The sequence below is a fragment of the Rousettus aegyptiacus genome, unplaced genomic scaffold, assembly GCF_014176215.1.
Source record: "Rousettus aegyptiacus isolate mRouAeg1 unplaced genomic scaffold, mRouAeg1.p scaffold_m13_p_4, whole genome shotgun sequence".
Lineage (NCBI taxonomy): Eukaryota > Metazoa > Chordata > Mammalia > Chiroptera > Pteropodidae > Rousettus > Rousettus aegyptiacus.
The window spans coordinates 98,958,482-98,981,908 of record NW_023416307.1 but is presented as its reverse complement, the minus strand read 5'-3'; the positions used below and the strand labels follow the sequence as shown (position 1 = coordinate 98,981,908).

Sequence of the window (23,427 nt, the reverse complement as noted above, 5' to 3'; positions counted from 1 at the left end):
ACTGTCAGCTGATTTCTCAACAGAAACTTTACAGGCCAGAAGGGACGGCCACAAAATATTCAAAGTAGTGAAAAACAAGGACCTACACCCAAGATTACTCTACCCAGAGAGACTATCACGTAGAATGGAAGAACAGATAAAGAGCTTCTCCAAAAAGAAAAAGGTGAAGGTGTTTGTCACCACCAAACCAGTATGACAAGAAATGTTAAAGGGACTTCTTTAACCCATTTCCCATTTAGGAAAAAAAGTGCAGCTCGCTGTCAGCGTAATTTAATTTATATAAATATGCTCTAAGGCTGAAGCAAATCTGACTAGTTTTCAATGTGAAAATACAAAAACTGTTCTTGAAGTTATTTCTAAAAAGAACTTGTCTCTAATGCTAATGTAACAGAAATGTATATATAAATTGGATTCATCTTTGGCTAACAACTGAGAACAACGTTAACATTACGCATAGGAATGCTATATTTTCTAGAATTTGACATTTTCAGTGATTGAGAATTACTATATTTTGTAAATGGAAATGCCACTACTAAAAACATAATGCTATAAATAGAATGATGTCATTCATTTCCAAAACTATTGATATACTAGAGTGATGTGAAAATAATAATAATAAAAGCAAGATATTTCATGGCAAACTTTGGGGTAAGGTTAGGACTATAATTCGTAAGTTATCTTGGGGTAAATGCTGCCGCCATAAGTGCCACTGGTGAGTGTTTTCAGGGAAAATGGGAAATGGTTTAAGAAGAAGGAAAAAGCACCAAAAATAGAATAATAAAATGGCAATTATCACCTATCTAGCAACAATTACTTGAAATGTAAATGGATTAAATGCTCCAACCAAAAGACCCAGGGTAGCTGAATAGATAAGAAAACAAGACCCATAAATATGCTGCCTATAAGAGCCCCACTTCAGACCAAAAGACACACACAGACTGAAAATAAAGAGATGGAAAAACGTACTTCATGCAAATGGAAACTTTTTAAAAAGCTGAGGTAGCAATACCTATATCAGACAAAACAGACTTTAAAACAAAGGCTGTAACAAAGGATACTTTGTATACTTGAAAGTAATATAATATTGTATTTCAACTGTATTTGAAAAATAAAATAAATTAAAAAAAAGAAAGTGATTCTGTGGAATGGAAAATAAACATGGTGAGCCATATGTCACCTCTCCTACTACTTTGAAAGACTGTCCAGGCTGCACAGAGACAACCCAGGCAGAACTCAGTGGACTCCAGAGTTCAGCAGACAGAGTTGAGGGCTTGGGAAGACCAAAGCAGCAAGAGTTTGTAGAACAGAGTACCTGAGAGGACAGAGCTGCAGAGAACCCCAGATATCTGAACAGGGTCTCCCTCTAGTATTCAAGAGAGTACCTACTAATGAGAGCATATACATGAGGCTAGGGAAATAACCATTGGAAAGAATTAGAGGGAACAGAGCTCAGCACTCACACAGACACCTATTTCCATCAGCCAGACTGGAAAACTCATAATTCATGGGGCATGGGAAAATCTTTCCTTATACTGTAAAACCGTTCATTTTAGACTGAGCACTCTTCCAGCCCTGCCTAATAACTTACAAAAGCAAGATACACAAAGACCAAACTATTTCCAAGTTACTTACTGGCATCCCAAAACAAAGCTAAAGAACATAAGAATACTATCTAATACCCAACGAGATAAAATTCAAAATGTCTGGCATCCACTCAAAGATTACAAGACATGTAAAGATCACTCATACTGAGAACTTGTATCCAGAATTTATAAAGAATTCTCCAAACTCAAAAATAAGAAAACAAGCAACTCAGATTTTTAAAAAACGGGAAGATATATGGATGACAAATATGCATATGAAAAGATGCTCAGCACTGTAAGTCATAAAAATGCAAATTAAAACAACTTCACACCTATTAAAATGATAAAAATTTTAAAAACTAATCATACCCAGTGATGCTAAGAAGGTTAAAGAACTACATGCCACCCTGAACAAGCCCAATCCCGTCTGATCTCGGAATCTAAGCAGGGTTGGGCCTGATTACTACTTGGATGGGAGACCACCTAGGAAGACCAGGTGCTGTAGACATAAAAAATAAAAATAAGGGATTGTAAGCTACAAGGTCCTTGCAATCTGTGAGGTCAACCAAGGGTCGCCTCGGCTTAAAAAAAAGGAATGTTAAAGAACTAGAACTCTCATACTGGTGGGAATATGAAATGGTATAGCCACTTTGGAAAAACAGTTTGGCAGTGTTTTTAAACTGTTAAACATATACCTACCACAATAGCTTAATCATTCCACTCCTAGATATTTACCTAAAAGAAATAAAAGCATATGTCCACACGAAAGCTTGCACACAAATATTCATAATAGCTTTATTTGTAACAGCTAAAAGATGGAAACAATCTACATGTTTATCAGTAGGTAAATGGATAAATCTATACACTGAAATATTACTCAGGAATGTGGGCAAAAAATTAAAAAAAAAAACACACCCTCTTGATATATACTACATCAATGAATCTCAAAATAATTTACTGAGTGAACTAAGCCTGATAAAAAAGAGTACATATTACATGATTCAATACTAAGTTCCAGGAAATGCAAACTAATGTACAGTAACCGAGAGCAAATCAAGGCTTGCCTGGAGAATGCCGGTAGGTGGCATGTGGCAATGGACAGTGGGAGAGGGGTAACAAAGGGCATGAGGGCAGTTGGAGATGACAGTAAGTACAGTATCTTGATTGTAGTGATGATTTACTTTGGTGCATATATCTACATCAATTCTTATTACATCATACTTTAAACATGAGCAGTTTATTATAAGTCATATACACCTTGGTAAAGCTATTAAAAATATTAATGAGCTCTGCATTCTAGAGATTCTGGCAGAACTACTGTTTTCATCTTAAAATGTAAATTACACTTTGGTAATAGTACTTTAGCACTTTATTTTTAAAGTTGCAACAAGGAAACAGAGGTATGGACATTACCTCACTGAAAAGCAATGCTATACACACTGAGAACAAGTACAAAGTAAAAATGATGAATCCTCATTCAGTAAATAAAACCAAATCTGAAGATAATTCTCAATGAACAAAACCAGAGTCAATCATTTGGGGAATGCCAGCTGTCTCGATCCTGTACACTGCCGTGATTTCCAGCAACAGAGCCCTCAGGTTCGGAAATCTGAACTACAGTCTTCAGTTGTTCTCCAAGCTCCTCTATCAGAGGCCCAGACCCTCCAAGAGCCAAAGAAGAGACAAGTGGCTTTCCCTGACTAACACCAGACCTCAGGATGGCCGACTTTCTGCACACCCCACCATCATCAACAAGCAGGGCACTGCTTTCCTCTAGAAAGGGACCTCGCAAAGAATTGACTATCTTGGATTCACTATCTTTGAGCTCTTCTTGTTCTGAATCTGAGTCTTCAGTCTCAGATGATGTGGGGCTGTCTGATTCCTCCAAATCGCTTGCCTCAGAACTGGTGGAAGGTGTCTGCTGCCTGGAACTGGAATGGGCTGCTATTAATGCAGTTTCTTCCTCTTGGACGAGAAGTGCCGCTGCTTCCAGTTCTTCCAGTTCTAATCCCAGCTGGGCTTTTGTCAGGGATACTTCCTTTAAGGCTTCTGCAAGAGCTGCCAACTTTTTGGACCTTAAAAAACATTTTAAGAAAAATATTAGGACTATTTATTAATTGCCCTGGGGGCAACAAGGTGCACAGCTTAAAGAAATATAAAATAAAGTTGGGTCCATACTTTACATGACACACCAGGATAAATCCCCAAACAGATAAAAGATATAAATATATATATATAATATATATATATATATATATATATATATATAAAATGAAACTAGTAAAGTATTACAAAGAAGTGTAGGAGATTTCCTTTATGATCCTACAATGAGGAAGGCCTTCCCATGACTCAAAATCCAGAAGCCACAAACAAAAAGCAGAGACTGATAAATTCAACTAATAAAAAACAACAACTTCTATAGGGCAAAAAAAAAAAAAAAAAAAAAAAAAAAGCACCATCATAAGTCAAAAGGCTAAGGCAAAATTGAGAAAAACATGTGCAACTCCTATCACAGAGCAAGGCCTAATTTCCCTAACGAACTTCTTAAAAGTGGATATAACAACCCATCAAAAAATGGCAAAAGATGCAAGCATACAATTCGCACAAAAGGAAATACAAATGCCTCTTAAGTATATGAAAGGATATCCAACTTCAGTAAAATAAGAGAAATACAAATTGAAGTCATACCGAGATATATTTTACATTTATCAAATTGGCAAAAATCCAAACATTTGATAATACTGCTAGTAAGACTGTGGGGGAAAAGGAGGCTTCATACACTGGTGATGAGAGATTAAATAGATACAACCCCATATGAAGGAGCATTTGACAAAAACTTTCAAAACTGAAAATGTACATACCCTTGACCCAGTAATACTACATCTGGAAATTAAATACAGGCCCAAGTTTTGTTTTGTTTTTTTTTTTTTTTTTACTATCACATTGTTTTTAATACCTCAAAATGGGAAACGATCAAATTTCCATCAATATAATATGAGACCAATTGAAAACTTAAGACATATCCAAACATAGGAACAGCCTACAGCTGCATAAGGAATAAAGCACTCCATGGGCTAACCCATACATTGTTTATTTTTAAACCTATGTGAATGTAACACCTATTCAAGAGTTTTAAATGTACAAAAAAGGGGGAAAAAAAAGCAATATTAGAGAGCAGCATACAGTGCTTTTTATTTTTATCAGAAAACCATTTCATGTTATTTCGGAAGATATTTTTCTAAATTTGTAACATTACGTTATATTGAATAAACTTTTTCATTACCTTGAATGTATTTAGTTATTTTGTTTTTGAAAGAAGCAACATAAAGTATATTATATTACAGTTTCCAAAATCTGTCTTTCCTATTCTATAGAGGAAAATCTGATGTGGCAACTGGAAAAAAGCAGCAGTGAATGAAAGTGGTCAACATGCTATCATGGCTTCTATGTTTCACTAACTTCAAAGATTAAATGAGTGCACAAAACATTTAGTGGCTTTCAGACAAACTAGATAAGGGTGAGTTCACAAGATAAACTCATTCGTAAAAGTATGGTCCATCCCATATTGGGAGAATGAGGTTTATTTCAATAGAGCCCCAGTGAATGGATGCTGCAATGGTAACTCCTGAATAAAGATGGTAATTTTCATCTCAGTGCTTACATATACCTAAGACCCTTTTGCCTCAAAATATTTAGCATCATGCCTTTGCACAAACATGCTACTCCCCACTCCTACACACTGCCTCTCCACAAGTGTAATCAGGATATGGAAGCTCCACTGCAGTCAGTGTACAAGGGTAGGTAGGAAGTAATGGAGTGAATGGGACAAGGGTAACAGCAATCACTGATGGGCTATTTTCTCTTAAGCAGGGAAAACCTGAATTTCAGTGCTGCAATTTCCTGAGCTTAGGAAAGGAAAAGTGGATAGGGTAAAGAGGAAAACTAAGATGAGATCAGCTGGAGTCAATGATTCACCAAAGGACTATACACTCTGGATAAACTGTGGTCAGTTTGAGACATCTTTAAAAGATTAATTATGGAATAAGATTGTTACGATATATCATCTTACGTTCAAGATAGTTGTAGATGATATCTACCATATATTTTGAAACCTTGACTACCATTGGTAAAGGATTTAGTCAGAGCTAGTAGACTAGTTTAAAACATCTCTGCCTCAAGGCTCTGTCAGCCTAGGAACCAGTTCACTGCCATCTTTCTCACTGAAGGAGATCCTCTCTGCGTTGTAACACACAGCTTTAAGAGATAAAGAGCAATGAACTTGGGGAAGAAGATAATGCCTCTTACCAAATTATAATATTAGAAATACAAATTTTACATAAAAGCTTTTACTTTTGTTGCCATACATCTCATATCTTAAATAGCCATGACGAATGTCATTGTACTTGTTTCTAACGGCAACCCCATAAATCAGTTTCATTTTTTTTTATCTCCATTACAGATGACAAAATGGAAGCTTGGAGGCATTAAGAAACCTGCTGCAGTTCACCCAGCTAACAAGGGGCAGTCAAGACAGTAACTGATGCCTCAGAGCTCTAGTGCTCTTCTTACTTCACCCGAGGGCTTTCCAAGAATATCCAGACTCTAAAAAGTTTCACTTCTTAAGACCACATTCTTCACTCTTTCCCAATTGAGCTCTATTCCACATCTTCCAAATGACCAAGTTCTGACTTACACAAGGCCCAGAATTCTCCAAAGAAGCTATTACTAATATCTTTAGCTTAGCAATCTTAAACAAAGTGTATATACCTAAGCTTTAATTTTAGTTTGGAAAAGAAAGAAAAAATTTAAATTATTTTAGTGCATATTAGTTAATACTACAGTAGATATGTCAATTCAAGTTAAAAACTATTTTGATCTGTTTTTGTCTACTATAAAAATGTTATATCTATCATTTATAACAGTATAAGTTTGGAATTTCAAAGTCCGTCACCTATAATCCTGGCTCTTTTCATAAAGCATACCCTACATATGGTGGGACTAAAAAGTGTCAACTCCAACGGACAGGAAAGTAGCAAGGATGAACTGTGAGACCAAAACAGGAACTTGTGCCTATTACCAGCTGATGTGAATTTTAATCTTTGAGGAAAAAATCTGTTTCTCACTTTTAACATTACATTATGTTTAAAGTGACCCATCTATATAAATATGTAAAAAATAAATAATGCTGATTTTTGATTCTTCACCATGCTGATTCATCTCTATTTCTTATATTCTACATTTAATCCTCAAAGTGGCTAGTTTCCTAAATTAATATTAAAGATCTGACATAACATTAAGTTTACAGAAGAAGCATTCTGAACTCTCCCCCTAAAGAATGCTAGGATAAAAAGTAATTACAAATTTCAAAATATTATTGGTGTAGAATGTGACCTAATAATATAAGAAACGAAAGCTGGGTTTGTTTCTATTCAACTATTTTACACAGATAATTTAGCAATCACTGTTCATAAAAAAGAAAAATATTTCTTTGGAGAAAAAAAAGTAGGCCATGAAAAAGTAGCCTTTTTGTTCTTTCAACTGCTGGTACAATTAGAGTTGGTTCTAAGTCTGCCACTCCTTGTAAATTCTAGAGTCTGCCTCTGTAATGGCCTTTCCATTTCAGAAAGCACCTCATTTATCGCAGTTAGTGGTTTTTCGCTGTCACGCTCAGACCAGGTTAGTTCATGTCAAAAAGCCCAGTCAAATGACATTATTAGTTAACCACAATGCTTAGAAAAATCAGGTACATTCTGATATATCTCAATGAATACAGAAACTGAGTTACTAGTTGGACTTACAGTATATATTTTATATCTAAGTGAAGAACATATCTGTTAAGAATGTATTTATTACCAACTAAAGAGATTTAGCATTTAAAATAAAATATGACAATTGAAACCTGTTATCATACTTTAATAAAATTACACTCAAAACAGGTTTTTCTTAAAGTTTTGGAAAATGTAATCGTACTATGTAACTTTTAAAAAACTTCCATTTTCTTTGTATATGTGAAATAATATCCTATTTAGAAAAACAATTAATTAAAGACTGCTTTCTGACAAATTACAGCAGATAAAACTACCATAAAAGAGGAAGAGCTGAAAGTACATGCCTTTACCATGGCTGAACTTATATAAAATTTCCCCATTTGTTTTATATTTGGTGGCCAAGTTTGGGGAAAGGAAAAAAAAGGACCCATGGCCTTATGAAACAGCCAAGACAAAGTGCAAAAGGAGCACTGAAATGTAGGGGAAAAAAAAAATTGTGTATAAATAGAAAGCATACATCCTGTTTCTTGCTGTAGAGTTTTGTCTCAAACTATCAATCAACTTTTCACCACTTCCTGCAATAGCAGGTCTACTATAAATCTTGTAGTAACTGACTAGGTTTCATTTCCTCTGCCCAAAGCTGCCAACCTGCCAGCCATGACAAACTCACACTAGAGCCAACAACTGATAATGTAGCACAGGATACCAGTGAGGCAATTCAAGAAATATTTCATAACTGGATGATGGAATACACTGACGTGGCCTTTTAGTTTCAAAGGACACACACATTCTCATTCTCTCTCTCTCTCTCTCTCTCTCTCTCTCTCTCTCTCTCTCTCTCTCTCTCTCTCTCAGATTCTATCTGGGGACAAACAGCACATCAACTTTCTTTTTAAAGGGAATTGAAAATGACATATAATCAGAATTCCTCTTTATTGAAAAGAAACAGTTCCAAACTTCAAAATTCCCTGTCCAAAAACATATTTATATTGTAGCCTGGTCTAAAAGGTAATACATTAATTAGCTTTAAGTAGAAGCTGCTAGTGAAACTCTCTCTGAAAGTTGCCATGAAAAGCAAATACCAATTGATGCACAGATGAACACAGAATTGTGTTATTATTCCATAATAGTAAAAACCATTTCCAGCTCAGTCATTAATAGAAACAATCAATCTCTTTGAACAAGAAACTGCTAATTTAATATAGAAAATACTGTAACATGAGTTATTTAAGCCATATTAAGTTTGGGCCAATGGAATAACTTTTCACCTTATTTCCAACTTGACAATACTATTCTGTGGGCCTAGGCTATGAAAAATAACATTTAGTCCATTAATCAGCAGAATAATTTTCTAAAAACTCCCCATATTAGTTTCCTATGGCTGCCATAACAAACTACCACAAACTGGTGGCTTAAAGCAATAGTAATTTATTCTCTTAGAGTTCTGGAGGCTAGAAGTCCAAAATCAAGATGCTAACAGGGTTGGTTCTTTCTGAGGGCTCTCAAAGGAGAATCTGTTCCATGCCCTTTTCTTAGTTTCTGGTGTTTCCAGCAATCTTTGGTGTTCCCTGACTTGAAGACACATTGTTCTAAGCTTTGCCTCTGTCATGACATGGTGTTTTCTCTGTGCATCTATTCCTTTACATGGCTATCTTCCTTCAGTATGTGTCTGTCTCTTCTTCTTGCCTTATAAGGACACCAGTCATACTGGATTAAGAGACCATTCTACTCCAGAATGAATTTATGAATTAATGACCTCTACAACCCTATTTCCAAATAAGGTCACATCTTGAAGTTCTGGGAAAGACTTGGATTTTGGGTTGACACTATCCAACCCATTACAGCCTATCTTTTTGGCCCGCCCCTAGTTCATGTCTGTCCCATATGCAATATATACATTTGCCCCATCTCAACATCCCCCAAAGTCTCAACTATTCCAATAGCGACTCTATGTCCAAAATCGCATCTAAATTAGGTTTAAGAGAGACTCTGGGTATGTTCCATCCTGGAATGTCTCCTTCCACGGACCTGTGAAACTAAACAATGAGTTACCTGTTTCTAAAATACAATGGCAGGACAGGCATAGAACAGACTTTCCCATTTCAGAAGGGAGAAAATAGAAAGGATGAAGAGGTTACTAGTCCAATGCAAGGTCACAACATAATAGCTCAAATTTCATTAGTTTCTGAGGCCCGAGAGTAACCCTCTGTGGCTCAATACTCTGTCCACTGTCCACTCACTCTGACTTCTGTATCCACGATTCTGTCCTTGGAGTTATTCTTCCTTCATTTCTTCCCATCTGTTTTATTTTTTGGTTGTTCTTGTTATTGTTGTTTGTTTTGTTTTGTTTTGGTCTAGGCTAACAGAGTTTCTGCTGGTATGACATTTTCAAAAACCTTGTTGATTTTAGGTAGATGTTGTGGGGATCCACACCACTAGACATAAGGGTTCTCCACAGGTCCGTTCTAAATGACTCCACCTCTACTCCTGACGTGTGCTAAGAAGGTGGAGTGGATCCATAAGTCAAATGCTCTTTAGCCAAAGCCTGTCCAGCCACATCCTAGGCCCTGTTTTTAGAGCATACTATCTGGATAGGCTGAAAATTCTCCAAATCATCAAGTGCTGGTTCATTTTTGCTTAACAATTCCTTCCTCAACTTATCTTTCCCTTTTTGTATTCTACTATAAGCAACGAGGAGAAAGCAGGCTGCACTTTTCACTCTTTGTTTAGAAATTTAGCTAAATGTCAAGTTCTTCACTTATAAGTTCTACTTTCCACCACTGAATGTCAGAGCATAATTCAGCCAAGTTCTCTGCTACTTTGTAACAAGGATCACTTTTTCTCCAGTTTCCAAAAATACATTCCTCAATTCCATCTTGGACCTCATGAAAAGCACCTCTAACATTCCTATTTCTAGCACCAGTCTGTCTGTAATAATCTATATTTTTTCTAAGACAACAGAAGCTTTTTCTGTAGCTCTCCTTACTTCTTTCTGAGCCCTCACTAGAGTTACCTTTAATGTCCATATTTCTACCAAAAGTCTCTTTAAGGCAATCTAGTATTCTTTTATCATGTACCCCCAAACTCTTCCAGCCTCTACCCATTACCCAATTCCAAAGCCACTCCCATGTTTTTAGGTATTTGTTATAGCAGCACTGTACTCACAATACCTACATCTGTTTCTTAGGCCTGCCATAACAAACTACCACAAAATGGTGGCTTAAAGCAACAGAAAGTTACCCTCACAGGTCTTGAGGCTAGAAGTCAAAAAACAAGGTGCTGACAGAGTTCTTTCTGAGGGCTCTGAGGGAAGAATCTGACTCGTGCCCTTCTCTTAAATTATGGTGCTGCCAACAATCCAGCAAGCTTTGCCTCTGACGACAGTGTTCTCTCTCTGTGTTTGTTTCCTCATAAGGCCATCTTCCCTCTGGATGTGTCTCTGCGTCTCTTCCCCTCTCCTTATAAGGACACCGGTCGTACTAGATTAAGGGGCCATCCTACTCATCTTAACAATTAATGACTTCTACAACAACCTTATTTCCAAATAAAGTCACATTTGGAGATTCTGAGATGCACACAAATTTTGAGGGGAAACTCTTCAACGTAGTAAAAGCCCCGCAGCTGAAATAAAAAGATAGTGGAGATGCTCAAAAATGAAGGATAATTAAGACCGTAAGGTAGAAACAAAATTTTAATAATAAACAGTGATTTTTAAAAAGGTTAAGATTTTACCTTGAAACACAACTACAAACTACACAAATAAGTTTATGAAATATTTTACAATGTTAATATGCAGGTTATAATTGCAGCTACGAGCTAATTCTGAAGATGAGCAAAGAATAAACCAAATATTAATTATATTTGTAATTGTGACTCTTCTAACAAAATTATGTTATGGCAGGCATCATATGACATCATCACTACAGGTTGGTCTTTTATAGCAGAATTTTAAAGGAATTTTTGCAAATAACCAACCATAGCATCATCAGTTTTCTCAAGGGCTTCAATCATGTGATATACAAGTCAATCCTTTGATATTCAAACTAAAGATTGCCACTAATGTCACTATTACTGTAGAGTTTTCTCCTTTAACTATTAACTAATCCCACATCTTCAAGCCTCATTGTCAGTATTTGTGTGTGTGGTTGAACTACAGCTCCCATATTACTTCCACTGCCTTCATGAAATCCTTGATCTTTTGCTCAATTTGCAATTTATTTGCACTGCACAATAACAGGTCAATCTGCTGGTAGATTTTTTTTTTAAGTGCCCCAAAGAGACTTTCAAAAATTAATAATGACTTAGAATCCTCACAAAAATAACATGAATGAATGAAGCCACACACAAAAAGTATGCACTGTATTACTTCAGTTGTACAAAGTGCTCAAACAGGCAAAATCGGTAGATGGTGATAGACATGAGAGTGCATAAAGGGGCTTCTAGGGAGCCTCTAAAGTGTAGTTCTTGATTTGGTAGTAGTTACACAAGTGTTTCACTTTATCAGAATTCATTACTTGGTGTACTTATAATCTGTGCATACATCAAAAAAGATTAGCTTTAAACAAACAAACAAACAAACAAACAAACAAAAACCCCAAAACCAACAAATATGAATCCTGAAAAAGTTTCAGGCTTCTGAACATTTGCTCTAAAATAGGAGATGAAGCCAGAGAGACTGGGAATATGTCTTAACGGTGCACAGGATCACAGGGACAGCTCCAATTTCCTCTGGGAAAACTATCAGGATTTCTAATACTCCTCATCTTGAATTTCTTTTAAAAGGCATGGATGGCATGTCTTACCAAACATAAAAAGAATCTCAAAATATGTCTAGAGAAAGATCAATTAGTCATCTCTTCCAGTGTGCATACCATAAACAGAAAGTTGTTCTTTGCAGAAGTAGATAGTTCACTACTATGAAGGTTAATCCTAAGATATTGCTTAAAGCACTGTCTGTAGGTCATTTCAAATATTATTTTGAAAGGCATTCTCCACCCCCCTAAGACATCTATCTGATCTACAGACCAATCTTAGTACTTTCTTAACTAAGTATAAAATAAAAATTTCTATTATTTTTCTTTTTAATACTGTTTCTAAGCCTCTAATAAATACTTCGTCTTTCTTATCAAAAACCTGAAAATGAGCCTTCAGATGTCTTTGTACCATTTATACAAATATTTTCCTCAAAGTGTCCCTCTCAGTGCCTTTTACTCACTCTAATCGTCCTCATCAGCTCTATTGTCTCTGTCTCTGGGTCTCTCTCAGTGCCTTTACTGTGTCTGCCCCTGTCTCTCTTACTGTCCCTCTCACTCTCTGCCTCTGAGAGGAGACCTCCCTCTATCTGTGGAGTGTTATTCCTCTTCTAACAAACTTTCCTTTTGACTCTAACTTTGGTGAGTATGTTGAGTTCTTTCCATGCTCTCTGCTAAAGGACCCCCTTCTTCACTCAGTGTGGGACTCGGTCTCCCCCCAACTCAGGGAAATTTGCCCTTTCCTGCATCAGGCTGACCTCAGTCATTTAGGATTCTTTTGCTTTGATTTTGACCTTTTTTTTTTAATAAAGGGTATGTTTTATCTGTGAAATGATAGTTGATTTGAAAATTACAGTTGCACTGTTCAAATTTTGAAATTCAGGGGGTCACCTTTTCTAATATACTTCACCCACTGATATATGCACGTGTGGATTAACAGTAAAGACTCAAATATTTTTTATACTTATGATGAAGTCATTAATCAACTCATTTTTATTATCTAAGCTTCCGACTTACAAAAAGAACTATTCTCAGCATGCTTTAGACTTACCCTGGGACTTTACATGCTGTTCCCTCAGGAGTTATGCCAGCAGATTATGTTATTTTATTTTCCTCTCATCAGCCAAAGGTTATGTCCATTTATGCCTCTGGCTAATTCACTCCTAAGTAAATTGTCAATTTCCTCAAATAAAATATCTACAAAAAATTCCTAAATTCTACTTCAGGTCAGCAGCAATACCTTATCTGAAACACTTCAACCTAAAAGGGTTTCAAAATTCCCATGGTTTTATTTGTTTTGCATTTCAGAAAGGTAACTCTGAATATATAACATTATATATACATTAACTAACACTCCCAGCAGCAACCTATAATCAAATAAACTAATATTTCAGTAGCAAAATGTAGTCATTCCAAGTGTAGTAAATGAAGAGTGAAAATAGCCTCATGTCAAAAGATGAGTTTAGGTCAGTCAGGTTTTCTTGCCAATTGTTCTGAAAATACTTTCGCTTTCAAAATTTTCTGGTTCCGAATTATGGACAAGACCAGAAGTAATTAGATTGAGCCGCTGCCTTATAAATCAAGTGCTCAGATGCAAGGTCAGACTTTTGACAAATATTTGAGTACCTACTATGTGCCAGGTTTGGTAGGTATAAAAGTGAATATAAACAGCCTCTGATCTGGAGATCAGATCATCTCAGTGTGTGTGTGCTGACCAAAGAACCAACGATCAAATTACAGTAAAGTAAGTCCATGACAGGGACCAGCATAAGGTACTCTTGGGCACATCCAGCTCAGGGGCTTTGTTGTGGGCTCTGAGGAGGTAGTCTACTTGCCTCATATAATTTGATATGAAGATCACTTTGCACCTTAAAATGAGAGCAAGAAGTCCACTAAAGTCCTAATTATGCCCAGATTGACTACTTCAATGCTTTTCTTGAAATTTCAAATATCAAATTCTTGGAAGCAAAAATATATATATATTTTTCTTTTTTGCCTCCAGCGTACTGGTCCCTATATATCAATGTTAAGTTTGTCTGTACGGTGCAGTTAATACTCATTATTTGTGAATTACATATTTGTAAATTTGCCTACTTGCCAAAATTTACTTGTAACTTCAAAATCAAAACTCAGTGTTTCTGTGGTCATTCGCAGAGTGGCAAAAGTCTGTAGTCGTCCAATGTGCACGTTCCCAGCTAAGGTCTAATAAGATGACTCTGTCTTCTTCTTTCAGTTGTCATAATGTAGAAAAGTGTCCTTTCATGGTCAATTTAGTGCCATGTTTTTTTTCATTTGGGGAATTTTTGTTGATGATTTCACTGTTTAAAATGGCCCCCAAGCTTAACGCTGAATTGCTAATGTTCTTAAGTACACAGAGGCTAGAATGTATGGAGAAAATACTTGTGTTCGATTGGCTTTGTTCACGCATGAGTTATAATGCTGTTGGCTGTGAGTTCACTGTTAATGAATCAATAATATATACTAAATAAGGTGTCTTTAAACAGAAATACTAATAGAACAAAGATATGTATTGATTGATGAAAATGTGCCCAGAGGCTCACAGGAACCTAACTCTATATTTCCCCTAGGAGTAGTGGTCCAAAATTTGCTAATTCAATGTTTGCAGAAACTTTAGAGAACATAACTACTACAAATAATGAGAACTGACTGTAATTCGGTACTGGCCATGAGACCACAGAGGATGGGCAGCCATTTCAGGTTTAGAATGGTGGGGAAAAAAGGAAAGAGGGTGGAAAAGGTTTCCTATAAAAAGTAGTAATCTAAACTGACACTTTCTTAAGACCCATGAACTTCTGTCTAAGAGAGAAAAGTGGGAAGAAGGTTTTAGTGATGTGAGAACCGTGGAATCATAGTACAAGGCCAACAGCACCATCTGGTCCATAGCTACATCCTCAGACTACAGAAAAGACTGCATTCTACAAGGACTAAATATTCTATCTTGGAATGTGGCAGGAAGGAGAGATGCACATAAGATCATCTATTTACAAGAGGCCTTGACTATCAGAAAACAAATTCCAAAATGTCCATGGCTTAGGATCCTCCTTTTGTCCCCTCAAAATCTTCCAGAACGATAATTTTTTTAAAAGCATGGTGAGCCTCTGGAATAAGTCAGGCACTGTCAGCTTTTCCGCAGCACCCCAAGAACTGACTTCTCCTAACCCTGATCTAGATCCTTGATAAGACCAGTTTGATCTGTGGCTCAGCACATACGTACCGTATCCTACTGGGCATAACCACTTCTCACATGTGAGGAATTGACATAAAAGTCCGCTTAGACTTGGAGCATTAAACAACTACCTTAGGAAGCCATGCAATTGAAAGCCAGACTTAATGATGGCGCTGACAAGCGTTCAACTATAGAGAATCAAATTTGAAAAAGGCTAATTTTCTTAAGGTTATCTCAAAAACTATTTAAACCAAAGTGAAAAGCATCTGCCTATCAGAACATCCTTTTTTAAATATATTTTTTAAAATTAATTAATTATTTTTATTATGGTGACACTGGTTAATGAAATCCAATATATTTCAAGTGTACAATTCAACAATGAGCCATATATATTGCATTGTGTATTTACTGCCCATAGATTTCTTTCTTTCACCGCATATTTGATCCCTTTCACCGCATCTACCTTTCCCACCCCCCACCTTCTGATAAACACTAGTCTATTTTGCATGTCCATAAGTCTGTTTGTTTGTCATGTTTGTTTGTTGCTTTTAGGTTTATATCCTACATATAAGTGATATCATGTGATTTTCAACTTTTGCTGTCTGGCTTATTTCGCTTAGCATGATTATTTCGAGGTCCAACTATGTTGTCGCAAATGGCAGTATTTCACATCTTATGGCTGAGTAATATTCCATTGTATATATCTACCGCAGATTCTCTAGCCAATCATCTATCATAGGACACTTCAATTGCTTCCATGTCCTGGCCACTGTGAATAATGCTGCTGTGAACATTGGTGTGCAAATATCTTTTTGGATATGAGTTTTTAAGTCTTTGGGGTAAATACCCAGTAGAGGGATTGTTGGATCATATGGTAGATCAAGTCTTAGTTTTTTGAGGAAACTCCATACTGTTTTCCATAGTAGCTATACCAATCTGCAGTCCCACCAGCGGTGTATGAGGTTCCTTTTTCTCCACATCCTCTCGAACATTTGTTATTACTTGTCCAGTTGATTATAGCTATTCTAACAGGTGTAAGATAATATCACATTGTGATTCTGATTTGCATTAACCTAATAGCAATGTTGAGCATCTTTTCATATGTTTGTTGGCCATTTGTATGTCTTCTTGGGAAAAGTGTCTGTTCAGGTCCTCTGCCCATATTTTAATTGGATTGTTTTTTTGTTGTTACTGAATTGTATGAGTTCTTTGTATATTTTGGATATTAGGCCCTTATCAAAGGCGTTGCTTGCAAATATATGTTCCCAATTGGATGGTTGCCTCTTTACCTTGTTGATGGTTTCTTTTGCTATGCAGAAGCTTTTTAGTTTAACATGGTCTTATTCATTTTTGTTCTCACTTCCCTTGCCTTTGAGGTCAAATTCATAAATTTCTCTTTAAGTTCAAGGTCCATGAGTTTAGTTCTGTTTTCTTCTTTGCAATTTATTGTTTCAGGTCTTATATCCAGGTCCTTAATCCATTTTGAGTTAATTTTGGTGTGTAGTGATAGACAACAGTCTAGTTTCATTCTTTTACAGGTGGCTTTCCCGTTTTCCCAGCACCATTTATTGAAGAGGCTTTCCTTTCTCCACCATATGTTTCTGGTTCTCTTGTTGAAAATTATTTGCCCATATAAACATGGGTTTACTTCTGGACTCAATTCTGTTCCACTGGTCTGTGTGTCTGTTTTGTTGTCAATACCATGCCGTTTTGATTACTATCGCTTTACAGTATAATTTGAAGTGGGAGAGTGATGCCTCCAGCCTCGTTCTTTTTTCTCAGAATGGCTTTGGCAATTTGGGGTCTTTTGTGCTTCCACAGAAATCTGATGATTTTTTGTTCTATTTCTTTAAAAAATGCTGATGGGATTTTGATGGGGATTGCATTAAATCTGTATAATGTTTTAGGGAATGTGGATTCTTCCAATCCGAGAACACAGAATATCTTTCCATTTCTTTGTATCTTCTACGATTTCTTTTAATAGGGTCTTATAGTTTTCATTATATAGGTCCTTCACATGTTTCATTAAATTTATTCCTAGATATTTTATTCTTTTTGTTACAATTGCAAAATAAATTATTTTTTCCATTTCTTTTTCTGATTATTCATTACTAGAGTATAGGAACGCTATGGATTTTTAAGCCTTCATATATTTTGTTTTCAGAAAATTTACTGTATTTGCTTATTGTTTCAAGCAGCATTCTTGTGTAGTCTTTAGAGTTTTCTATATAGAGAATCATGTCATCTGCAAACAGTGACAGTTTGATTTCTTCATTTCCTATGTGGGTGCCTTTTATATCTTTCCCTTGACTGACTGCACTCGATAGGACCTCCAATGTTATACTGAATAACAGTGGAGAGAGTGGGCAGCCTTGCCTTGTTCCTGAATTTACAGAGAAAGTTTTTAGTTTTTCACCATTAACTATAATGTTGGCTGAGGGTTTGTCATATATGGCCTTTATTATGTTAAGGTACTTTCTTTTCTATACCGATTTTGTTAAGTGTTTTGTTCATAAAAGGATGTTGTATCTTCTCAAAGGCTATTTCTACATCTATTGATATGATCGTATGATTCTCATTTTTTAATTTGTTTATGTGGTGTATCACATGAATCAATTTGCGTATGTTGAACCATCCCTGTGCCCCTGGAATGAAGCCCACTTGATCGTGGCATATAATCTTTTTAATATGCTGTTGTATTTGGTTCATTAGTATCTTGTTTAGGATTTTTGCATCTGTGTTCATGAGAGATATTGGTCTATAGTTTTCTTTTTTTGTGTTTCCTTTACCAGGTTTTGGTATCAGGGTAATATTGGTCTCAAAAAATGAGTTAGGAATTATTGCCTTCTCTTTGATTTTTTACATGAGTATGAGGAAGATATTAAATCTTCTTTGAATATTTGGTAGAACTCACTGGTGAAGCCATCTGGTCCTCGACTTTTACTTTTTGGGAGGTTTCTGATGATTGTTTCAATTTCCTTACTGCTCATGAGTTTATTTAGATTTTCAAGTTCTTGATTCAGTCTAGGAAGGTTGCATCTTTCTAAGCACTGGTCCATTTCTTCTAGGTTATTAAATTTGGTGTTATATACTTTTTCATAGTATTCTTGTATGGCCCTTTCTATTTCTGCAGTGTCTGTCATAATTTCTCCTCTTTCATCCTGATTTTTTTATTTGTGTCCTTCTCAGAACATCCTTAAATGGCAGTGCCTAACCCAAGGGGGATTTAAAAATATTTTTAAAGGCAACTGATATCAATAATTAATATTTAATTTCTCTCTTTACTAAAGCCTTGCTACTTCAAGTGTAGTCTCTCAACCAACAGTAGCATCATCATCCACAACTTAGAACTGCAAAGTCCTGGTCCCTACCCCAGATCCCAGAATCAGTATCACATGTTAACAAGCCCCCCAGAGGATCTGTATGCACAATGAATTCTGAGAAACACTGCTCCAGGCAGTTGTGACTATGTTAAAGTGATGATTATTACCACCTTACGCTTTTCCAGTTCTCAGTATCAGTGACTTTCAATCTGATCAAATACCTAAGAGAGATGGGAGTGGTGTGAGGTTCTCTCCCAACCTTGGGTCAACTCTTGAGGGCTAAGCATTTGCTATCATTTCACACATTCTATAAATGATAGCCTGACTCTGCTCAGCCCTCTCTCACATACCCACTGACCAATCTTGGGTCCAGGCAAATAAGGTGCAAGAAGCCCTACTCTACTGGTCCTTTGACTCAAGAGTTCTCCCCTTTGCCTTTCTTCTAGGCCAACTTGATCCTAGTGCAAAATCTTCAACTTCTATGGAGCTCTCTCCTGAGTCCAGGGTTCAGATGCCTGCCCCAATCCCCCTTCTGCGCATTAAGATCTCAGTCCTTGCCTGCCTTCCTATTACCTCTACCCATTACTCCCTTACCTCTATCTATGCCACTAGCCTCCTACAAGTAACCGCTACCTCCAGATCTCACTGAAACAATACAGATCTGCAATATTCATTCATTCATTCAATAAATATTTATTATAAGTACTATGTGCCCAAGCACTGAATAAAACAGATAAGAATTTTAGTGTTCACAGATCTTATACTTCTATGAAGGAAGAGATAAACAATAAACAAAAACTAAATAAATGTAGAGTGTGCTAGATTATAAGTGCTACAGAAAAACACCATGCTGAAAAGGGGGCCCAGGAATGCTAGAGGCAAGAGATATTCAATTTTTTATAAGTGTTTCAAGAAAGCCTCACTGAAATATGACATAGTGACTAAATATATTTGAATAGCCTGAACTATGGGACCTAGCTTTATTCTTGCTTTTATCTATTTCATTTCTTCCTGGCTTGAATCTCCAGTGTATTAAATCTAGTACAACACTCACATCCACCCCCTGCTCCCAGTCCTAAAAGGCAATCTGACTGTTAATTCCCACGTAACTATTTCTAATCTCCAGATCATGTATCCATGCCTAAAGAATTACTTCTTATATCTATAACCGCCTGGACCTGACACCTAACCTATGCTGTCTCATGTTCATGGAAAATGACAACCTCGCTTTTGAAAATAAACACTGAGGTTTAAAGAGAAAAATTCTAGCTTGACAGGATTTTATATTACAAATATAAACTATATAAAACTATTTGAGGGCTCCCAAATGTATCATTCTACAACTTACTTATTTCTTCTAAGAAACTGATCGTAAAAGATGCCATAGGAAGGCCTCATGCTCAGCCACCAGGAAAACAAGGAATAAAGAATTCTCTGCACATACAAGTTCCTGGCATGAGTGGTAGGGGGTGGCATTAAAAACAAAATTAATTTTTCTCTAAAGACTGGGCATGTCACTTGTTGAAGCCTACACAATCTCAGACTGGAAAAAAACCTGACAGATAATTGAGTCCATGATTGTCCAGTAGAGCTTTATACAATGATGGGAAAGGTTTTTGTCTGTGCCATCCCATACGATATCCACTAGCCATGTGTGTGGCTAATGAGTACTTGAAAAGTCAATAGCTTGACTGAAAAATTGAATCTTAAATTTTATTTAATTTTAATTAATTTAAATTAAAATAGCCTCATGTATAAAGTTAGATCACACAGATCTAATCTAAAGCCCCGATTTCCTGTGACAAAAATGAGGCCTAGACATAGCTAAGACAATAGAACAAACCACAAACTTGAGTGCTAATACTTCATACTGGCATCAGATAGGAGGCTCTTCGAATCGCTTTCCTATGCATGACCCCGTCTGATCCTTCCCTCAGCCACATCAGCTAAGCAGATACAGATGACTCTCCATATATCACCAATGTTCAGAGGGAAGCAACTGTCTACTGTCAGAGGGTCAATCTCAGAGAAGGCCAGAGCTCTGACACACAGACCCAGTATGTGCTGACTCACACTAAAACAGTGACAACTCTCTTGGAAATAAGAGTTTATTAATTAAATGTAACAAGAAACCGGAAAATGACGCTTGCCAGTAGAACCATTAGAGAATCTTTCCTATGTCGTGGGATCCAATCCTTCACAAAACATTTATGCAAATTAAGTCTCCCAGGAGTGTTATCAAGATAGAAATTACAATTTATTACATATTTTAAGGTAGTAACCATGACTCTCAAAAATTAGGAATCAACTAGTTTGTTGGACATCTTTTTTAAATTCTATGTTCACTTTATCAAGATGTACAAGCAAAAACTCTTCTATACTTGGAACTGAAGAGTTGCCAAAATATCCCAATCAGACCCAATTTACTACCTATGAAAACTACTGATTACTCAAAATAAAAATGAAAAGGTGGCTCAAAATATTATTTGACTAAATGTAGGAATATACAGTACAACTTAAACCTCCAGTTAGATGGCTGTTAGAATCATACCTATTGGCTCTTGTAGGAGCATTTCTGGCTCCTACAAGAACTAGATGCAAAAGCCTATTTACGGTTTGATTCAAATGATGCTATCAAAATGCTTCCTACATGGGATGAGATATATAAGTGCTTTTCTCCTTCCATTCCTTGTTGAGGCATGTGGGTGGGTATTTTATTGGAGCCAGCTCACTCTACAGATATAAATCAGCCCCACAATGAGTAGTTTATACAAAAGCAGGGACTGCTTTGGGCAGGAGCATGGAGCTCAGCTTTGATCACAGCAGCAGTTCCCACCTGCTTAAAAAGGCAGCAGCAGTGATTCTGCTTTCCATTCCCTTACTCAAAAACACAAGAAATACGCAAGAGATAAGCTGAGAGGGAAAACGTTACACAAATCGTTGACCCTGCTTGCAGGCAGAGAAGAGCTGCCTCTGCTTGGCTTTGATTTTCCAGAGTCACAGCCCGAGGGGAGAGGCAGTCTGATTTTCTTCTTTTCTAGCGTTCCCAATGGCAAGGTGCATTCAGAAGGAGCTGGGGAGAATACCAAGTGCAGAAGAAAGGGAACTAAATAAACAAAACAAGAACACAGTCTAAATCCTGGCAAAAAGCTGGCATCAGCAGCCAGAGAGAAAGATTATATCTCTAGTTAAAAGCTATTAAGTTTTACAGGTTTTTGCTAAACCACACAGAGCCCCCAGCTCTGGCTATGATCTTTGTCGTACTGTTGTCCTGCTGAGTGAGGCAAATAATATGTGCCACTCATCTTACCTATGCATTTTCTATTCCTATTGTTTAGTGTATAGTTCAAAGAAGAAACCAGCAGGGTAGCTATCCATGTCTGCTAGTGAAGCTGGAAACAGAGCAATGCATGACCAGCAGTTTTTTCCTCAACACATAGAAAGACTGTTCTCTACTTTATAAGCAGTCTATTTGCTGCTTAATGGTTATCCATATTTTGCCTTAAAAATTGTTCAAAATGAACCATCAGGTTGACTGGCATGTACCTCATCAGTCTGTTGTCTCCTAAGCATTTTAGAAGTCTGCTGCAGCTTCCAAAGTTGATTCCAGTAGAATGTGGTCACTGCCACCATCCAGGTGCCACATTTATAGAGTGCCCAATATCTGCTGGGCATTTTGCTAGCCCCAGCAGTAAAGCAGTACACAAAGCATGGCTCCTGCTTGCATGGAGCCTGCAATTTGGCAGGGAAAAAGCCCAGAATCCACCTATCCAGTATCAGAGCCCTTACTCATTAGTCCAATGTCACAAAGTCTGCTGCTCTTATAAGCCATGCAGACAGAATCTAGTGGAGGGGGCTGGAGAAGAGGGGTTGAGGCAGAGTGGTAAGCACTTGTCCTGCATAATGGAGACAGCTGGTCTCAGCTCTAGCCAACTGTTACCATGTGGGGATGTGGGCCTAGCAACTGCCAGAACTTCCCTTATTTCAAAGGCAGCTGTAAATCCAGAATTTTATATAAAATCTTCCAAATTTTAAGTGCTGACAACCAATTCAAAGTTTTTAAAAATGCCTGAGAGCCAAATGTGACCCAAGGGCCACTAGCTTATAACTTTTACATTCTGCAGACTTAGTTCTATTTCCCTATTTCTCTAACATATTCTACATACCCCAACACAAACCTGCTATACCAGTATGGCCAGTTTACCACTGCTCCCACACGCAGCACAAGTGTTTTAACCAGCAGGATCTGCTTCAAGTAGTGGTCTTGCCTAGTACATCTTCCTCCTTCCTTTCTGTGCCTGATTAGATCCCACCCATCTTCAGCTTCAAGTTCAAGATATCTGCTCTACTAAGCCTTGTAGACCACCCTAAGTTTCTCCTTCTCTGAATCATTTTTTATGACTGTATCACTAGCAATGAGGGAGGGGTTCACTCCACAGTCCTCTAATTCTGCCATCTGCATATCTTATCTTACCAACTATACTAAATGCTCAGTAACAGAACCCACGTTGGAACGTTAGCAGAGCCTGCAGTGTTAATATGAGGAGGGGAGTGTTACATGCTCTGGAAGATGACAAGGGACTGACTGACCACAGCATTATGTTTGTCTTCAGGCTCTGAAGGCAAGCAGGTCTGGGTTTTCAACTCTCTAAGCCTCAGTTTCCATATTTATAACATGAATCTTTAATAAAACAGAGACACAACTCAAATTTATGTGGAACTGTGAAATTATGAGAGATGCCTGGCACAATGCCTGGCATGCAGTAAGCTGTTATTATTATAGACTAAGTGCCTCATTCGGCTCACGTTATTGTT

General features: G+C 36.9%; 1 protein-coding gene and 1 pseudogene across 5 annotated transcripts in view; one reads left to right on the top strand and one right to left on the bottom strand.

Moving 5' to 3' along the window:
- Nucleotides 1-1,976: 1,976 nt before the first annotated feature.
- Nucleotides 1,977-2,091, top strand: LOC118601871 (annotated as a pseudogene).
- A 262-nt stretch (nucleotides 2,092-2,353) lies between these two features.
- Nucleotides 2,354-23,427, bottom strand: part of SHQ1 (SHQ1, H/ACA ribonucleoprotein assembly factor) — a 111,121-nt gene continuing 90,047 nt past the window's right edge. For all 5 annotated transcript variants that reach the window (XM_016148054.2, XM_016148064.2, XM_036218799.1 and 2 more), the window contains one exon: nucleotides 2,354-3,658. In XM_016148054.2, coding sequence (XP_016003540.2) covers nucleotides 3,112-3,658 — 547 coding nt within the window. In that variant the 3' untranslated portion in view covers nucleotides 2,354-3,111. The remainder of the gene's footprint in view (nucleotides 3,659-23,427) is intronic.